This window comes from Lygodium microphyllum, chromosome 2, assembly GCF_053477565.2.
Source record: "Lygodium microphyllum isolate KBCC chromosome 2, Lygodium_microphyllum_v1.1.10, whole genome shotgun sequence".
NCBI lineage: Eukaryota > Viridiplantae > Streptophyta > Polypodiopsida > Schizaeales > Lygodiaceae > Lygodium > Lygodium microphyllum.
Genome location: NC_141136.1, coordinates 158,409,584 through 158,425,328, shown reverse-complemented (window position 1 = coordinate 158,425,328; position 15,745 = coordinate 158,409,584). Strand labels below are relative to the sequence as shown.

The 15,745-nt window shown below is 42.1% G+C and overlaps 1 protein-coding gene across 3 annotated transcripts in view; it reads right to left on the bottom strand.

Annotated features, from left to right (window-relative positions):
* LOC148040530 (Prolyl oligopeptidase family protein) overlaps positions 1-15,745 on the bottom strand; it is a 100,110-nt gene that overhangs the window by 72,475 nt on the left and 11,890 nt on the right. For 2 of the 3 annotated variants that reach the window (XM_087700378.1, XM_087700387.1), the window contains exon 2: positions 6,306-6,586. The exons of the other annotated variant lie outside the window; for it this stretch is intronic. In XM_087700378.1, the coding sequence (XP_087556504.1) occupies positions 6,306-6,586 (281 nt within the window). The remainder of the gene's footprint in view (positions 1-6,305; positions 6,587-15,745) is intronic. 3 annotated transcript variants of the gene reach the window in all.

The window sequence follows — 15,745 nt, the reverse complement described above, 5'->3', positions numbered from 1 at the left end:
GTCCAGCAATAGCAACAGGCTGAAGGAGCAAATGAAGTAGGAGCGGAAGGCATAGCCCCACTGGACTATGAAGTTGCAATGGTCTACTAAGGCTTTTTAGGTGGAATACCTTGGGCCTTGGAGCAACACTCCTCGTCCACATGGCTTACTCTCTGGCAATGTATGCAAAACCGGTTTTTCTTAAGGAGTTGCTAGAAAATAGGTCTAGATTCTTTGGTTTCGAAGAAGAGGCAACCAACCCCCTCTACTTTGAATAAGGTTATGATGAGGATTTCTTGTGGACTTAATCATGCAGCCTCGTGTAACACAAGAACTGGCACTCAAACTCGTAGAAGGTTGGCAATCAAGGCTATGAGATGATGTGTTGAATGAAATTGAAGTATTTTTCCAGCAACTTATTTAAGAAGAACATAACCTGATCATCGTCTCACTTTGGAGAGCCAGTAGTAGCGAACTCTGCGAGTAACTACCTATATTCAGCCAACTTGACTTCTAGATCATCCCCTTACTTAATAGAGAACCCTTGAAGCTCAAAGTTGAGATTTGTGTGCCGAGTACGATCTTGGGCCGCATAGCAATTGAGAAGGTGACTCCAATGCTCTGACGCAAGCGGAAAGTGCTATAACTGAGAGTGAAACTCAGGAAGTAATCCCTACATCAGCTCAACATTGGTTGTGGCATTGCGGGCTCTCCATAGACGGATGTAGCCAAGGTGAGATAGTCGAGGGTCCAACATAAGCTCTAAACCAATGACGAGGTCACAAAGACCCTAAGACTCAAGCACTTGTTGCATGAAATTCGACCAAGTGGTGAAATTCAACCCGTTAAAACAAGTCTTATTCGTGAAGGCATTCTTGGTTGTTGCAACAAGAGGGGTAGTGCTAGGAGATGGGTAGTGCAAAAAAGTGTAATGGGGGTAAGATGGGGGAGTGTAGTGCACTTGGGAATGGGGCCCAGAGTGCCCACCAAGCATTTGGGTAATGTGTAAGGTGGATCCATAGGTAGGGATGGGCTGACTAGGCATGGGCATGGTAGTCATATGAGTAGCCCATGGTGGAGGTAGGATGAGAACACATGGAGCTAAAGATGGAGATCCCTGCGTAGGAGTAACCCAAGGTAAGTGGGATAATGCAACATAAGTCGAGGATGGAATCCCTTGTGTCTGAGTAATCATGTGAGAGGTGAATCTTGGGATAGTGAGGGGGATGCCCATCACAGCCGTCCTAGGTGCTATGGGTGTGCTCATTTGCAGAAAGGTGAGAGGAACTATGTTAAAGGGTGGCATTCCCCCTAACGAAGTGCCATGGTGCAAAGAAATAGAGAATGGGGAAGAGAAGGAGAAGGTACTAGAAGTGGAGATGGAAGATCCAACCCCTAGTGTGTGTGAAGCGGATGTGGAGTAATCCGAGATTTTGAAAGGATGAAGAGAGATGATCAAGGGTGGAATGGGAGGGAAGTGAGAAGTGAGAAGTGTGTGTTACATGCTCAAATAAAACAAAAGCTGTAGATGTACCTAAATTCCGTCTACTTCGTGAGCCCCCTCTATTAAAGTTCACATAGGCAAAGCCATCCGGATCTTGCATCTCAAAAGAAGAAACATGCGAGGGTTTTGATTCGTTCAACTCAAAATCATTATACAAACTTAACACTAGACCTAGCTGAAATGATGAAGATGGATTGCCAGACGCTCCAAATGCTGTATGTCCTTCATGATCGCAGAGGTGGCTAGCCTCATCAACCGGTTCGAATGTGGTAGCAAAGCTTGTAAGAGAGGTGTAAACATTATTGTACTTATTGCGATAGTACTCCTCAAAGTCTCCTCTATCATGTTATTGAAATCTGGAATAGGAGTAGAAAAAAAAGGTGAAGGTGAAAGTGGAGTGTCGTCCTCCTCACAAATCCAAGCCTGATACATCACAAGAATTAGAGAAGAAGGTGTTGTGATTCGGTTACGAGTTATCCGTAGGATACTCTTTACAAGAGCACCGACTCTAATACCATGTGAAGAAAACTCCTAGGGTTTGCATTGAGGAAACACAAAGTGTACCACCACAGCAGAAACACAAAGAGACGGACACAGACACAAAAAGCAAAACTCAAACCCTAAACGCAAAACTCAAAACTCAAACAGAAGAAGGGAAAGAAGAACGCAACTTTGAAGTGAATGAATACTGCAAATGAATGTAAGAGCGTACTAATACTCAAGGGTAGAGCAGTGTGTCGGAGGGTGAGGTCCACCGAAGACGGATCCCAAGTCTGTGACCACTAGTCGGTGTGTAGGATAGAGAGGATGCAGGAAATGCAAGTCTCAGGAGGACTTGGAGCACCAAACGCAAGCTGGACAGATGACAAAGAGGACTGGCAGTTGTCGCTTGGTGAGGAGGAGTTGTCGCCTGATAATGGAGATCGGCTGTCAGCTATCGCCTACACACTGGAGGAGCAAACGCGGCAGCAAAAGGTGTGGCAGCAGTCTCTGGGGCTGGACAGGCACGTGTGTGTGGATTGATGGCTGAAATTTGCACTCAAGGGTGTGAAACCTGCTAGATGGAATAAGGTTGAATGGGGGCAGCCTATCTATTTATAGATGTTGAAGGGTGCCCCAAAGAATTAGGGTTTTTGAGGGACCACTAAAACTCTCTCAGACACTCCCCTTTTTGGAGTTTTTCATTAATTAAGTGTGTTTTGGGGCTGTTTAAGAATGCTAATCAACTAAAAAGCGTATTTTAGCTCAACATTCTAACCACAAAGGCAAACTAATGCATAAATTGAGCATAAATAATGTCTCCCAACAAAGAATTATCACATAATACTCACATACCACATATATCAGATGTAAACCACTCATGTCCAATACAAATGTATAGTCTCGGAGCCATGGTAAAAACTGTACCCATCTAGATACCAAACCACAATGAATAGTACTTTGAATAGTCACCTCATGGCAAAATATTGTCAACAAACAGTAAGTAATTCTGAAACTTCACCAAGTGGCACATGGAAACATCTAACTTTCCTTTCCTTATGTTCCAAGATCTGCTTGAGTACCAAAACCTCATCCAACTCCTCAACCTTTGGCTGAATTTCACTAAATACATCCTTTGGTACATTCACATGAAAATGCCTCAACAAGCAAATATGAAAGGCATTTTGTATCTTCCAATGTGGCGACAATTGCGAACTATATGCCACATCACTAAACTTTTTCAAAACTTGGAAGGGCCCATAGTAACACATGTTCATCTTAGGATACAAATGCTCTTTGTTGTTTATCTATTTTAGTCTTGCCTTTCCAAAACACAACAATATTCAATCACCCTCTACAAACCATGCATTGTATTATTGTATGCAAACTCAACCAATGGTAAAAATTTCCCACTATGACTTGTGTTCCAAGACATAGCATCTAAAGAGATCCAACATTAAAGAATTTTCTTCCTTAAACTGCCCATCAATTTGTGGATGAAAGAAAAATGAAAATTTCAGCGTAATATCCATGTTTTCAAATATCCCTTCCCAAAACAAATTGGTCATGGAAGGATCTCTATCACACTGACAATCAATTCTAGCATGACATGATACTTAAAGATGTGCTACATAAAAATCCATGCCATATGATCAACCTTGGATCTTCTTACAAATAAGAATAAAGCAAGCCTACTTGCTAGACCTACATATGATAGTCCATATTCCATCATTTTTTATAGGTGTCTAACAAATTTAATATATAATTAAATATGCAAAAGTATAAAAAGGATACAATTTCTTTTTCTGTTGTTTCATGGCATACCACCTGGCTAATGTCGCCCATCAATTCTGAGTTGCCACCTACCCTACCAATTGCCACTCATTCCCAGTCAATTGCCGCAGGCTATTGCTCTTCCCACCTACCAACCATGAGCTACCGCTAACCTGTTGAAGGTCACAGATCACTGCATTTTTAAGTCATAGGATGCCACTCAGTTGCTGGCATCTACACTAGAGTTGTCGCCTACATCAACAAGACATCTTGACAGTCAAATTTCACGCCCAACCTATCCTTGATGGCTGCATTTTGATTCCGGCTGGCCTCTCCACATTCCACAGTATCACACAACTCCCCAGGTTGCTGCTGCTGCTGCCTGCCAAATGTGAGTTGCGACTAGCATGCTGGAGGTCACAAATCACTGCATTTTCAAGTGAAAGGCTGCCACTCAGCTGCGCCATCTACAATAGAATTGTCTCCTACATAAACAACACATCTTAACAACTGAATTTCATCTCCAACCTGACCTTGATAGCTGCATTTTGATTCCAGCTGATCTCTCACATTCCACAATCTCTCACTAGCCAGTACATTGCTTTGTTTGGTCATTCCACCCTAGGGACTGCTGTGTTTTGAAGTCTAGCTTGCTGCCATGCTATCTTTAGCCCACTGCATCAGACCTGTTCTCCAACTTTGCAGCACTTGTCAGCAGGATGTGTTTACGATCTCATTAACTCCTGGTTCTTTCAGCAAGCAAGACAATTGCATAAGTTGTGCAGGACATGGGTGGGTCCATCATTGGCAAGGGCTCAATAGTTGAGGGCCAAAGACTAATTGATTATTTAATGTGCAACTGCAAAGTGCAAGTCCAAATATTTGGCACTTTGTGAACCTTAGTACCAAAGTTCCAATTAAAATATTAAATTTGGGTAATAGGGCCAAGCTTTCGGCTTGGACACTGAATTTGGGTAATAGGGCCAACGTTAGGGCAGATGGAGACAATTTTTGAGACAATCGTGGCATGTAGGGGAGGGTGGTTTTTACAGCATACCACTTACACCTTCCTCTATTCTGCTCATTGCAGCTTATGCGCTAGGACCATTTGCTCACGTTGACCTGAGAGTTTGCTAGGTGTGCCAAATGCTCTCTTAAAAGACTCACCATCATTCCACTTCATCACCTAATAGACAATTGACCTAGAAGAAGTTTTCTTCCGCCTCTGATATATGACGGAGAGTCAGAAAAACTCCAAACGATGAAAGCACGAGCATCCTTCTCCTCACAACCACGCCTAGATGAGTGCTGGCCCTTCACCCTGATCCCTTTGCCAGCCGTCAACTTCCTGGAGTCCTACTATTCCTGGACTCCCTTACTCTCTAGGCTCCCCTTAACCCCGTTCGGGTGCCCAAGAGCCCGGACGGTCATTCTCGTGCATGTTCCCCTAAATTTACCTTAATGTGACATTAAATATCACTTTTAATGTCACATTCCACATTTATGACCTTAATGTGACATTAAATATCACTTTTAATGTCACATTAATGTCACAGCCTCCCATACAACACCTTCTCCTTCACTATGATCTCTGCAAACCAGGCCACCCTCGCTTTTCTTTTGTGTAGCTGGTAGCTTGACAGCCAGCCTATTGCCTTGGAACAATCATGACAATAATGAAGAAGAAGAAGATCGTGTGTAGTGCACAAAATCAGACAATTACAGCCTTCAAATGACTTCCAAAGTCTGCCTTGTTTCTTTAGGAGCAGCAACACCCACTCATGATGATCCTTTTCATTTGAATCACCACGAGCTTCATTAATAAGTATGCCAGCATATATCAGCTGCTCTTGAACGTTGATTGGATAGCATGTTTCCTTCATGCAACACTGCAGTCACGTATGCTTGTGGTACTCATGCTGGCCTTAGTAACCATGCTACTTCCATAGATCTACCCTTCGAGTTGAAGATCATGAACAGTTTAGCAAGGCTGGACTGATCTATGGAGAGCAGGTACAATAACAAGTTGCTAGTTAGAGATGAGGAGTAGTTAGGGTCCTTAGAGAACAATTGGCTACTTTGCACTCAAATCGACAGCTCTAGTAATCCCAAAGAAATACCACAAGGGGCACCAAGCTTTGGGGCTAATTTGTGTCTTTTGTCTCTGAGACGAAGCATTCTAGCTCCCCTTGTACGAAGTGATTTCTTGCTGAATTTCTGGTTTTAAGTGCTTTTGCAAGTTAATTACTACCCTTTGCAAATGTGAAGGCTGGTTTCACGGTTCCGTTGTGGGACATCACCATCTTCTTTAGGGAGGTGAGCCTATAGTTGTCTTTGGTGCGAGCACTTAAATCAGATTTCAGCAACTCAGTTCAGCAAGGAGGTCTCAGAGTTATGACTTATATGAGGATCTGATGTCATTCAAGTAAGGGGAATCACAGCATGTTGATGATGCTTTGACTGGACACCCAGTGGATCAGCATATGCATGTGAACATTTCTTACACATTATGTCATTTACACTTCTTTACAAATGAAAACAATACAGGAAAATCCACATGACACTTCACCTTAAAAGCTCCAAGACTATAGAATTCGTGATGTGCTGCCCTGGAGTTTTCATCTAACAATATTTGCTCTTCTAAAGCAGTAGTTTCATCCATTACTTCTTTTACATCACCTACAGCTTTGCCTTCAACTATCAGCCGCCTACAATGCTGCTTGTACTGTTTACCCTCTAGGGTCTTTTCATAGTAGAAAAAGAGCCCCTTGTGCAAAGGAACAGTCACATCACTTTCTTGAATGCGGCCACGTATCTCTTTATAGAGCTTATGTTGAAACTCTTTCGTATCTGTATAAGGATGAAGAAAGGAATTTATAATGAATGCATATATCAAGTAAAAATGCCTAAGCTCAATTGACTTCCATACAGGTTCTCTCTAATTAAGTCATCGAATGAACTTCAAAGCAAAATTCACACTAAAACATACAACCTTAGCATAAATAAAGAAAGTCAAGTTTTCAAATGTTCTCGTTTGTGTTACCAGAGATAATTTACCGTATTTAAATCCACAAGTCAAAAATTGCAGTCAAATTTCCTAGCAAGGAGTTCAAACAATGGAACTGAATTCAGCTGCAGGAAGAATGTGTCAACCAGGTTGTTATGATCTTTGGGCTAGAGCAAATACACCTTTACTTTTGGGCCCACCCATCCTTGTGCGCCAAGGCCCTAAACACTTGTTCTGCCACTTTACATCAGTTTCTCTATTTCTAGGCATCCCTTATCAGTTGGGCGACCACTCATCGGTAACATGACTTCTTCTGTCTCCTGCCTTCACATTCACAGCACCCTCACTACAGCTACACCTTGAGCACATGTAGGGGTTCAACATGTATCAACCTTCTTTTTCATCAGACTGAATTCTTCATCACCTTCATCTTGCTCTTTAGGGCTCTCATCTCATGTCCATGCTTTGTTGAGCCACTAATTTATGGTTTTCATCAACCCATCATTAAGTTTATTTAAACCAGCCCCAAAAGCACATCAATGAATATTATCATATTTAAAAGGCTTATTTTTGGCAGTAGGCCAAGTACACCCCAAATCCTTCATAGATAAGAGGCTATGTGAGTGCATCCCACTCCTCATTCCATTATTCCAGCCAGCTATCATCAGCCCTCTCCACGCCCACTGCTGTCTACACCGCCCTCCCAATGGATACCTCAGTTTATGCTGCTTCCCTGACTGCTGCTGTCAGCTGTCCACACAGTCCTACAGCCTGGCAACCTGACTCAGGGAGCTTCCATCACATCCAAAGCATCAAACCCCTGTCACCCAGCTGCCTACAGTCTGCTACCAGCCAGGCAACCTGTTTCCAGCCCTAAACCTGCTGCATTTTCACATTGGACAGCCACCCAGCAGCAGCCTATCGCCCATTCAGATAGCTGCATTTGCTGCTATTTGCTGCTGCTCAGCTGTCAACGGTACTCCTCCAGCTGTCACCAACTGCTCCAGCCCTTGCATTTGTTGCCGGAAGTCATCAACAGCCAGCTGCCATCTATGCTTTCCAGCCAAGCAGGCCACCCTGCTGCCACCAAGTCTCTACTATGGTTCCCCCATTCAGCCAGATCTGCATTTTCAGCAGTCTGGGCTGAGACACAGCTGTTACCTTCACTGAGACATCATCAGAGATTGCCTGCTGCATATCGGGACCTGTTCAAAGTACAACACTCTCTCAGAGCTGTCATTGGTGTCTCCAACTCCTCTTCCAGCTCACTTCATCCTCAGTCCACCCTTAGTCCACCCAACACAAAGATTTGAGCCCCATTGCATCATACCAGCATACACTTTGAACATTCATTCATCACTTCAAGTTCTCTTCAACTTGAGTTCTACCACCTCCTTGTGTTTATCATATATTTTGAGTTCTCTATCTTTGTTCAAACATTTATTTAAAGGTTTCAGAGTTAACTGCACTCAGAGATACATCAGCCTTAACTGAAAGTGAGATATTGAAGAGAAGTAAAAACCCAAAAGAGAAGAACGTCACAGCCATCTTCACCAAACAAGTCACCCCAAGGACATATTTCTTCAGTGTTGACACTGACTTCCATTAAGACCCTGAGGCAATGGCAAAATACACTTCTAAAAGACAATGATCTCTAGACATCATTCCATGTATTTTGTCAAGGTACATACTTGCAACTTCTTCTCTTGATACTTAGCAATTGACTAATACCTAGTGCACCTATGCTTAGTATTGGCTGATTGATTCAAGGGCTTCATTTCATATTATCCCTCATCGAGAGTGGTTCCACTCCTATCGCAGCACGACAGGATCTATTAAATTGGGTAACGACTTAGCGTTGGATATTGTTGGTATTTGAGATGTACAACTGCCGTTTGCTTCGAACAGCATCTTCACTTTGCATGATGTACACCATGTTCTTGCTTTGACCAAAAGCCTACTCTCTACTAAACGGTTGGATGATACACATTACTTTGTATCTTTTGGTGATTCCTCATGGAAGATTACCCATGGGAATCTTGTCCTGTTAGAAGGTGCAAAGTCGTAACACTCTTTCTCTCTTACTTGTATCTGGGTCTATTGACCATGTTTTGGCAATGGCTGCAATATCACATGTATCATAATGGCATCATCACCTTCGGCAAATGTCATTGAAGGGAATGAAAATGCTTACCCATTTGCAATATCTTCCGTCCCTCGACTATAAATGTTTTGATTCTTGTGATCATAGTTTTTATGGCACGCAAACACATAGTTAGCATAAGAAGTCTAACACTACACACATTGGTGATCCTCTAGCTCATGTTCATTCTAATGTTTGTGGACCTTGTTGAGCTAAAAATGCATCGGCTTGACTTAAATAGCCCCAAAGCATGCTTAATTAATGAAGCAAACCTTTTATTTTAAAAAGAAACGTGATCCTGGAGAGTTATTGTGTCCCACATGTAAAACCCTAATTTGGGTGCCCCAAACTTTCTATAAATAGGCATGCAACCCACCACTCTCCCTAATCTCGCTTTTGCAAATTTCAAGTCTTTCAACTTGCTGCCCACACCACGGTATCAAAAATAACAGATATGCTATGATACCATGTCAAAATAAGAGGTATGCTCTGATACCATGTCAAAATAAGTGATAGTGCAAAGAGACAATAGCGTTTGTGGGAAGTAACATAGAATGTGTACAGCAAACACTGTGAGAGAAGAGAAACTCAAAAACATAAGAACACGATGATAATGAACTGAATCATACTATGAGAAGAAAAGCTAATACAACAGAGCCGAAGCTCAGAAGCTAACTACATTGTCCTATCTAAATCAAACGCCAGCATCAGAGGAAAATCTGTACAATAAAGGGAGCGAAACGCGATCCTCCAAGTAGTGGGCAATCGAAGTAATCACTAGAAGGTGAAGAACGGCTATCAAGGAAACGAACCGCAATCCTCTGATGCCATCAGAGATGAGGAAGATGATTGCCAGCTGTCAAGGGAGCGAACCGCAGTCCTCTAATATTGGGGAGTGATCTGGGCAGCAAAACGCATATCCCAAAATATTGGAGTTATCAAATGCAAGGAGAGCAACCCAAATGCTGACACCAAGTGGATAATGATGACACCAAATGATGGAGGATGAGCCCGGCTGCAAAAACGCACGTCCCAATATCCTCTGTGACAAACGAGTGATGCCAGGTAATGGAGGAGAAGCTAGGCTACAAAAACGCACGTCCCAACAGCCCCTGTGATAGACGAGTGATGCCAAGTGATGGAGGAGGAGCCAAGCTACAAAAACGCCGATCCCAACAGCCCCAATGATAAACAAGTGATGAAATCACTAACACTCGATGATGAAGACTGTCGCCAAACGCTAGGATACTAACACCAAGCTAGAGATGATAATGCCAAGCAAGGAGAAGCCTTTTAGACTGAAAAACGCAAGTGAAGATGGAGCCTAAAGGAAAAGGGTGTTGACGCCAAGCAGACGATGGTGACACCATGTATCATGAGGACGTGTATTTTTGAAACCTCACTTAACATGTGGATTAATTTCTAATCACATGATTAAGTAGATGTTGCACATCTGAGGTGCAACTCGGGTTAAAGTAAATTTATGAGCCCGGGACCCGAAGAAATCACGGGATGTCAAAGGCAAAAATTGCTATAAATTATGCCGCACAAGTACTTAGTGGTATCTGGTGCCAATTGTTGGCCTAGATCATCCATTTGGCCATAAGTGTCAGTTGGTGACACTAGAGAAGTGACATTTAATGGTACCTAATGCCAATCTGATGGTCAAAGATGGCGCAAAGACACTCAGGAACGGAAGTTGCCTAGACAGCAAAAATAACAAAATATTTTACAAGCACCTTTTTTTTAACATTTCATCATAAAAGGCCTCTATTCAGGGCTTTCCTCCCTTGGATACTATACCAAGAGTGGCTCGACACCAAGAATCTGTAGCTTTGTGTATTGGCTAGTCATATTATTTTTCAAGGCACCGAAATAATTATTAGATTAATTTTCGATATTTAAAGACTGAAAATTAATATTTAATTATGAAAAATGCTCAAAAAACATTTGGGAAGACTGCCACTTGTCAAAAATGCCCATGCAAGACTGAAAAACGTCTTTAGAGGCTAGAGAGAAGCATTTTTATAAATTCAGCCTGCAAGAGAGAGAGGGGAGGCTGTTGGTCTGATTTGCAGCCATTGGAGGATCTTCTAACGCTACCAAGGGCAGAAGAAGACCAATCAACAGCAGGAGGCAGCATCTACAAGCTGTTGAGACAAGGGCAGCAACTGTAAATGACTGATTTTCTTCAGTTCTTTGCATCTACAAGCTGTTGTGGCAAGGCAGCAGCTGCATTTGACTGATTTTCATTCTTTCTTTGCAACAAAACTCTAAATTTTCTCTCTCTACAGCTTTCCCTCTCATCTCCCAGCCATTTCACAGCCTTGCTCTGAAGATCTCAGCATTTGGACCCTTGGAGGCTGAGAAATTTCAAATTTCTCTACTATAAACCCTAATATGCGATAGAAATCAAGGTTTAGCAATAGCCTCGAGAATCGTGCCAAAAATTGGAAGCTCCAAGACTTGGATTGAACAAGGTTGAAGCTGTTTTTAACCTATTCAAGTGGAGGGACTAGCAAATAATTGAATTTGGGGCATTTTCCATCTCCATCAAAGCAGGTGAAGGCCAATCAAGTACCTGAATCAAGGGGCAAAATAGATTGAAGACTTGCTGGTCAATTTGTATAGCAAGGTGAGTTGAAATACCGAAAAGGATAGGGAGAATCCTATTGTAAATCAACTTTTTCGTCAATAAAGCTAAAGAAATACCGGGAGGAGCGCCAAATTTGGGGCCAACTGGGTATGCATTGTCCAAGATCAGTAGGTAAATTTGTATTTTCAGATGTGCATTTATTGTTTGCTACTGTAATTAAGTTGTAATCAGGGGCTTACCACCATCCACGAAAGGAAGGCTGGTTTCATGGTTCCATTGCCAGGATACCGTCAAATCCTTTGAATTAGTGGGCCCGTGGTACTTGATTGCAACTTGGGACTATTGCATTATTGCTGAAATTGTTCTCAGCAGTGAATTACCGCACGCATGTCTTCACATGGTGATACGGGATCAAGTGGAGAGGATGCATCACTGCTTGGTCAATCACATGGTGAAGGGGAAAATGCAATGACTGATGTTGGGTATGGTTCTCAACATGGACAGCATGCTGAAAATGTGAGAAATGACCCAAATATTGGCATTTCAATGCATTAAGAGGCTGATGACGAGCAACGGGCTGAAGAATTTGATAATAGCTTCAAGGATTGAATGCATACAGCAGCAAATCTTTTTGCTAAATTGGCAAAGGATCCCCACTTTACTCGATTCTTGAATGCCCCAAAGAAGGACAGCAAAGGCAAAGAGAAGAATACACCTTCTACAACTTCGGGACAGCCACAAGAACCGAAGAAAATGCCTAAACCTTCTTTAGAAGAGCCCAAGATGTGTGATGAGCACAAGCAATTGGTATCCGTGGGGCAGCAAGTGCAAATGCATGGCCAACTTGGTAGTGCCAATCCATGGAAACATGGGTAGCAAGGCAATTATGCAAATGCAAGCATGGAACAGCAAGGATACTTTGGTGGTGTTACCATTTTTCATGCTATGGTTGGACAGGTACCGCATACGGGAATGTATTGCACAAATCCCTATGGTATGCAGCAGCCAATGCATAGCTCACAACACCCAATGTATCCGGGTAATGCAAGTGAAAAGCCTAATCCCATGTATGGCAGCATAGACATGATGCCTGGGGCACAAAGCGGGCCATATGGATATGTATTGGCACCCCCAGGGCCTGTTGGAGCACAAGGATTTGATGCTGGCCATGTAGGTGCTTCAAATAGTGCTGGTTTTAATGCAAATACAGCCAATGCACCCTTTTTGCAGCAGCCCATTTATGATAACTTAACTCCCATAGGTCCACCAAAGGACTATGATAAAGGTGGCAAAAGCGTGACATTTGAGCCTTTTAGTGGTGCACAAGATAAGCTGAAAGCACTTGTTTTTATTCAACAATTTGATGCAACCTATTCTGGAGGCAACATCACAAAGGCCTCTAAGATACGCAAGGCAACCACATTTTTGAAGGGAAATGCATTGCAATGGTGGTCTACACTTCTTATTCAAGGGAAGTCACCTACCACTTAGGTCTAGTTCAAGCAAATGTTTGCTTCAAATTGGTTGATAAGTACCTTTGAAGTAGACATTATGACAGCTTGGAATCAGTTGAATTCCAAAGATTGCAAGAACTTGGATCAATATAATAAGAAGTTTTGGGATGCATCGTTGCCAGTTACTTCTTATCGCACAATACCCCTCCATGAGCAAGTGGAGAAGTATATTTGTGGTTTGCCGAAAGGTATTCGGGATTTTTGCATTAAGTCCACTGTTTTCAGCATGTCTTAGCTAATAAAAACTGCTACAACAGCCGACACATTGCTGTGTGGAGAAGATGCAGGATTCCATGATGATTATGCCAAGTCACATGTCAAAGAGGGACAGACTGAGAAAAAGGGTAAATCTGAAAATAAAGCTGAAAATCAGGGCAGATCTGAAAAGTAGGGCTGGAAAGAGAAATAGATCGCAGAGAAAGAGTGGGAAAAGTGATGCACTGTCACGTAAACCTTAGTTGTTGGCTGTCAATATGGTTTATCATACTGAGTTGGATGCCATAACAGAGCAATATGTTGTTGATTCGAACTTTGCCAATGTTTATGATCAGCTTTGCAATGGCCAAAGCCGTGGATACTTTGTGTAAGAGATGGATTTCTAATGATGCATGGATGACTGTCTCACAAAGCAATTAAGGCCTAGAGTTATCACTGAAAGTCATGCTCCTCAGTATGCAAGACACAAGGTATTGATGCCACAAAAAAGGTAGTGGAGCATTTCTTTTATTGGCCATCTTTGAGGCATGATGTAGAACAGTTTGTTAAAGCATGCATTGTATGTTAGAAGGTAAAGCATGATAGGCAAAAGATGCCGGGTTTATTGCAGCCCTTGCCTATTCCAAATAGGCATTGGCAGAGCATTGCAATGGACTTTATTTTTGAGCTTCCTAAGACACTTACAGGGAATGACGGGATATGAACTATCATTTCCAGGCTTAGCAAACAAGCCCATTTCATTCCGATGAGGAAGAAAATAAAGGCTGATCATATGGCACAATTGTTTTTGCAGCACATCTTTAAGTATCATGGTATGCCAAAGTCGATCATTTATGATCGAGACCCCCGGATGACCAGTTTATTTTGGAAGGGCTTGTTTAAGAATATGGATACCACGCTGAAATTCTCATCATCCTTCCCTCCGCAGATAGATGGTCAGTCTGAGGAAGCAAATTCCACAATGTTAAATCTTTTGAGGTGCTATGTTTTAAACCACAAGACACAGTGGGAGCAGTATTTGCCCTTGGTTGAGTTTGCTTACAACAATGCAGTGCATAGTTCTACAGGCAAAGCTCCATTTGAGGTAGTAGAGGGTGGTAAGAAAGTACCCCCTATTTTGCACACAAAAGATACGATCTTTGAGTTTGATCGCCCTATGGAAAGCATGGATGTAGCTTATCAGAAGGTTAAGTATGCACTTCAAAGATCATAGGATAAGCAAAAGAGGGCAGCTGATCGCCAGAGACATGCTTTGCAGTTTGCAAAGGGTGATTATGTATTGCTGTGTTTTGAAAAGGCAAGGCTGAAAAAGATGAAAAGAAGAGAAAGATTGTATCCGATGTTGAGTACGAGATACTATGGGCCCTTCAAGGTGTTGGAGAAGATCAGTGATGTGGCATATCGGCTAAAATTACCTCCACATTGGCGGATACACAATGCCTTTCGTGTCAGTTTGTTGAGGCCTTTTCATGGTGATATACCAAAGGATATGTTTGCTGAAATTCAACTTGAGGTGAGGAGCTAGATGAGATTTTGGTACCTGAGCAAATTTTGGCACACAAGAAAAGAAAAGTCAAAGGTAAAGTTTCCAAGAGGTACTTGGTGAAGTTTTAGAATTATTTACTAATGGATGCCAAATGGATGAAAGAGAATGACTTGGCAAACCATCCTCAGTCGTTGCAGCTTTACCTAGATGCCCTTCAGTTAGAGCCAACTTTAGTTTGAGCTCTGTCAGGTTCAGCACAGCAAGGGTTCGGAGTATTGTCTAATGCTCAAGGGGGACATAGCACTTCACTCCTCCAGTTATGGACAGCTCTCATATGTAGTGGATCTCGAATGTATTCAGCATACATTCAAGGTACTATAGCTTAACAGTATGTTTGTCAAGAGATCACTATTCAGTGTACTAGTCACTATGTTTGGTATGCAGATTGGTATGGATTTCACTGCTGCTCTAAAAGAGTACATTTGCATATGTTATGCTCGGGGTGTAATCAGTTATGCTCGGTATGGCATTGGTTATGCTTGGTGTAGCATCAGTTAATGATCATCAGGGACTGATTATCAAATGTTGGTTTTCAGCATATGATCATTAATATTCAACGGTATTCAGCTCAGTTTTTGATCAGCTTGAGAGCCGTTTATGGTCACTTTTTGGATCAGTTGTGCATGAGTTTTTGCACTAATTGCTGGTTAGTTTTTGCAATGAGTTTGTGACCAATTTGGGATCACATTTGCAGCGATTTGTCATCAGTTCTCAGATCAGCTAGTGATCAGTTTATGATCAGATTATGCTCAGTTTTCAATGGTTTACATCTAACATATGTTATGATACCATTGATGTTTTAGCCATGGTTATGCTATGCTATGGTTTAGTTTTGCTAGATGAGTTGAGCTCATAAGAAATGGACATGTCACATGATAATCTAGAAATGTTTTTGAGATTCTTTGTGAGTCTTATATTATGTTATGTTGGTTGGTAATTTTCAGCATATGTTGGGCATATGGAATGGTTGCACAGCAACGCACAATG